We start from the raw sequence: 5290 nt of genomic DNA on the forward strand, positions 1-5290 counted from the left end.
TGTGATCTGTCCCAGCATTAGACACAACATTGTCTGTCTGGATCCCTGTTCTTTCCCTATCTGCTGTCCTGGTATCTCTCTCTATGTCCCAACACCGAGGACAAGAGTCACTGGAAGAAATCAGCCTAAAACAGTTGAGTAAATCCTATTACGGAAATCTCTTGGACTATTTCCAGCAGAAACTCATGTAACTAAAGAGTCATTCCACTTCCTGGTATAATCCCTGAATGTAACTTTCATTACGAACAAAGAATATCAACAACTGCAATGGTATTATATTGCTTTTTGAATAAAATGGGACATAATATTAAATTATGCTGTGGGAAATTAATTTAAGTACAAATATACATTTATATAAATAACAAAAAGAGCATAAAATAGTAATTATAAAATAAATAAAAAAATGCTGTCTATAAGGGTTTTAGATTAGGCATGTCACTGGAAGAAATACAGTACGGACGACTCAAATGCTTCCTTGCTCAAGAAAAGTATTGATCTTATTAATGAGAAACTTTTTAACAGTAGTGGAAATATTGAATTATGAGGTGGTAAAATGGAGTATAATCCCATGACACTGATACAGCACATCTTCATCACATGGGAACAGATCTGCTGTTGTATGCTCTCTAAACTCAAGACGATGAAATCTGGCTCAGGAGACACCTTTTTTTTTTTTTTTTTGTAGACCACAGATTTCCTTGTATAAATAAATAGTTCTTATGGCGAGCAGTGTTACATGCTCATATGTGCTGTTGGGCAAGTTACTCTAAAACTGTAATCAAATTACAGATTACTGAGTACTCCTTTTAAAAGTAATCACGTTACTTTTCTGATTACTTTATTTTAAAAGTAATCAGTAACATTACTAGTTACATTATTATTTTTTTTCTCTATGAAATGTATAAAATCCCAGCATACACGCTCCTGATAGAAATGTGTTATTAAAGCATCAACATTCACAGAACACGGTTATTTTTAACTAAAGCAAGCGGCTGCTGCGCGCATGGTTTGGCAGAATGCCAGCAAAGAGCGCTTCATTTATAATCTCTAAAAGACATCTCGAATCATCGCAATCTCACAAATCTCTGTTATAACAATAAATATATGCAGAATAAATATTTCCTAATGTCTACGATTCGTGTTATAATGAGAGGAAATGTGAGCATGCAAATTTCAGCACTGCATTGCTCAACTCTGCAAATACGTGTTATAGCCTAGAAACTCTGCATGCACTTGCGCCTGCTAATCGTTTATATTTTATATTAGATATTTTAAAATAGATATTTCTACTTTACTGGAGTCGCATGGATCATTTTACTCTGCCGAATCCCGCTCACACACGAGTCTCTGCACTATCAAGTCTTGTCCCACGCGCTGCTCTCTGTTGCGTCGGGTCTCGCGGGAGAAGGTCTCTAATCCACTGGTACTTGACTCATAAGTGTGTGTGCTACATCCTTTTTACAAACTCTAGATTATAAAACACTGCATACTGTCAGCAATATAACACGGCAGTAACGTATAGAAACCTCGGCTTGTAACTATACTCTAATTACTATTCAGAAAATGATAACACGTTAGATTTCTCCTTTACTAAAAAAGTAATCAAATTACAGTAACGCGTTACTAAGTAATGCGTTACTGCCCAGCACTGCTCATATGTGCTGTTGCCTATACACAGAACCCAAAATCTGAAGGTAAAAACAGTCGGTACCAACAAAACCAAAAGGAGGCTTTGATTTTTAAACATCCCTTATTATTATCAGAGAAAAGCACTTGACCTTTGATGGAAGACACCAGATATTTACCCTTTTGCTCAGTCAGCAGACACTGAAGAGCAGTAAACTAACGTTTCCTTCCTGATGAGGCAATCTCCTCCTCTACAGAGTCACTCTCTGTCCATAAAACTGAAATTCCCCACAGAAAACTACAGAGTTTCACCTGTGGGTGTGTCGACTGGGTAAAGAGTGATCAGATCTGATCGAGAGCCAACACACCTATACGTCACATGGTCCACCTCCTTTATGAGCCCAGTGACATTAAAAAAAAAAAAACAGAGGATCACTGACTCCACTCTACAATCATAAATTAAACCAAACACTGGACTGAAACAAACTAACTAACTGCTAATTACCCACAATGAAAATGAGTGAAAACTAATTTTGTTATTGATTAGTCAAGTCTTTGAATCTTGGTCAAAAGACTTAGAGAATTAATTAATCTAAACCAGTTCCATCCACATGAAACCTAAATGATCACTGTGACCAATCACAGATATTTCTTTAGCCTTTTTGACATAATACACCCACTTACCTCGGTTTTCCATTTGTGCGTCAAGAACACAGCAGCAGGTAGAGGTTCCTGAGGAAATAAGAGACGGATTGCTCGATTATTAACAAACACTACATATAATTTCACAAACACAATTGTTGCAATGTATTTTAAAGGGAGGCTAAGTCTGACAATGAATGACACCATGAGAAACCACGAATGAAGCAAGCAAAGGGTTAATGTACAGACAGCACACCATCGCAATATAAACTGCAACAACACAGCAGAAAATATTAGCCCGGAGGGCTTTATTTAAGGTTAATGACTATATAATCTCACACATTACACAGCTACATACCAAATAAATGAATAGACATTAAATATTGATTCTAGATGTTTTGTTCCATTTGACTATGTGTAGAGTGACACGAGTCATGAAGCAATGTACAATTCATTTACCATGAAATAAAATTCTACATGGAGATTAACCATGCTTTTTTTTTTTTTTTTTTTGGAAATCTTAATATTTTCATATACAGGGGTTCTGCAGGGTTTAATCAGTCAAATTTAAGACTTTTTAAGACCTTTTTATGACTATTAGGATTAGGGCTGGACGATTAATCGAAAAGTAATTGAACGAAATTTAGAACCTCTAACCGACGTAATTTTCCCATGTCGGTTATTTCGATTATTTCCTGTTAATACTTCCCCCTTAAAAGCGTGTGTAGCCACATGATTCTGCCAGTCAGTGGCATAAAAGCAAAACACGGAGGTGAATGCCATTTCAACACATAGTGATGACGCGAACGGTGAGCCTTGAGTCTTCACTAAACTTTGTCAGTTGTCTGTCTATGACAGTCTCATTGAACAATGAAATAACCTTGCACTGCATAACTCTCTATGTCTAAATATATACAACTGCAAGAGAGAGCGAGATAGAGAGAGATGCAATGTGCAAGAGCAAATCAACAGGTAAGGTCAATAGCAGCATTGATTTTGATATGAAACAAAAAATCCCTAAGCACTTTAATTCAAGTAGCAGCAAGGAGCACACATGAACCGATCATCTCTTCCTCTTTACTACTAGATATTAGGGATGCACTGATAGGACTTTTTTGGGGCCCATACCGATTATAACAAACACATTTTGTCCGATTCCGATATTTGTCACTTCCTCTCTTAACTTTGGCATCAAAATAATCAGTATTTTGATTATGTTTTAAATCAGCAAAGTTCAAAAACATCTGCATTAAATTATACTAGAAGTTTTATTGCTGCATCATCAAATAATTTCTAACGAACATGGATTGGATCCATTTAACACTCACCAGGCCTTTATAAGATACGTATTAAACAAACACTGCTTTATAGAAAGGTTTAACAGTTTTCAGGTACAGAATATGAATGACTATATAAATGAAATCAATGTTAATCCCTCTTTATTGTAGCGGACTCTATTATGATTAATCTTCTAATTGGTTTCTGTATACATGTTAATCTTTTTTTTAAATATGTAAGAGATCTCCTTTACTGAGGCGGGACTCTTATTGTGACGTGTTTTCTAGTCTATGGAGATATATGGCTAATGAAAGCACACAGCTCTTCAGATTTAAAGTTTGTACGTTTATTGAGCACCCCTTGAAGATCTGTACATGTGTGTTTACTGTTAGTTGTTATAAGTGCTTCGTGTAACTCGCTGTGTGTTGATGATAATGAAACCGAGAGAGTTAAATGTTCAGTTCTCATGCTGTGTTTTGTTTAGCTCTTATGGTGATTTTTTTTTTTTTTGGGAGTGAAAAAGGACACAGAAACTTAAAACCTCAGTAAAGATTTGGTAATCATTCAGATGAAGTCAGCTATACTTATGAAAGTTGCAGAAGTTATTTAGTCGAGAATAGTGTGTGATCTTTTGTCTGTTTGCCCTTTCCTTATAGCCGATATGCCGTCATTATAGTTGTAAATGTATAGTTAATGATTCAAATAATAAAATAATAATAATAATAATCATTACATTGGGATATGCTGTTAAACTGGTACAAATTTACTCACAGTGATACAAGTAAGCAATTACATAAGCCATGATGTGGCTATAAATATAACTGAAGCGGTCAACAACTTTAGGCATTTGTTTGTTAAGTACAATTTCTGCTCAGCTCAGCTACTGACTTGTGATCAAAATGGGTAGGCATGTCTAGAGGCAATCCAATCACACAGAGTTTCATGAGAAGAAACCCACTGGTCATGGAAACACTGTTCACTTGGCCAAATACTCTACGCACACCTTGGCAATATAATCGCCATTGGAGAGTAAAGTTTGTTGTGTACTTCCCAAACTGATATATTATTTTACACATACACATTCTTCAACCAAAGCTCATTAAATATCTGAATGCTAACATCAGTCAATCAAGCATTATATTATTATCATAATTAAGCACTATTTAATGATAGAACTTTAGTGATTAGAACTAAAACTTAGTAATGTATGAATGCACATTTGTCATTTTAACTGAACTTAAGACTGGGGTGATGCTTAAGATATTGTTGGCCATAGATAACAGTAAGTATTCAAATTAAAGGATTATACTTCTACACTCTTAGAAAAGATGTGTTAAAAAAAGTACACACTTTATGTGTAACACTAATTTACACATTTTGCGTCAATATTAAATAAAAATATGTAGAAAATAATAACCTTTTTTACACATGTATGTGTAGTTTAAAAATCAACACAACTTGTGTATTTACATGCATTATTTACCAATATGTGTAGACCGATATGCATAGTTTTTAAAGACATCCGTTATTTAGATTAGCTAGTGTGACGTAAGGGTTTTTGAACAGAATCCAGTCAGCCCATACTTTTTAGTCTGTAAAGATAGCGACATGCCCTTTCTTTTTAATTCTGTATTGTTGTAAGTAGTGTTGTCACGATACCAAAATTATTGTTTCGATACGATACCTAGTCAAGAATTGCGATTAATAAATTAGGGCGATGACATTCAAGGTAAAGAAAGAATAA

The 5290-nt window shown here is 34.9% G+C and overlaps 1 protein-coding gene across 1 annotated transcript in view; it reads right to left on the minus strand.

Moving 5' to 3' along the window:
- The window catches only part of phactr4a (phosphatase and actin regulator 4a), a 38456-nt gene extending 36007 nt beyond the window's left edge, over positions 1-2449 (minus strand). The window contains exon 1 of the mRNA XM_059510052.1: positions 2311-2449. Coding sequence (XP_059366035.1) covers positions 2311-2323 — 13 coding nt within the window. The 5' untranslated portion in view covers positions 2324-2449. The remainder of the gene's footprint in view (positions 1-2310) is intronic.
- Positions 2450-5290: the final 2841 nt, after the last annotated feature.

The sequence above is a fragment of the Carassius carassius genome, chromosome 25, assembly GCF_963082965.1.
Source record: "Carassius carassius chromosome 25, fCarCar2.1, whole genome shotgun sequence".
Lineage (NCBI taxonomy): Eukaryota > Metazoa > Chordata > Actinopteri > Cypriniformes > Cyprinidae > Carassius > Carassius carassius.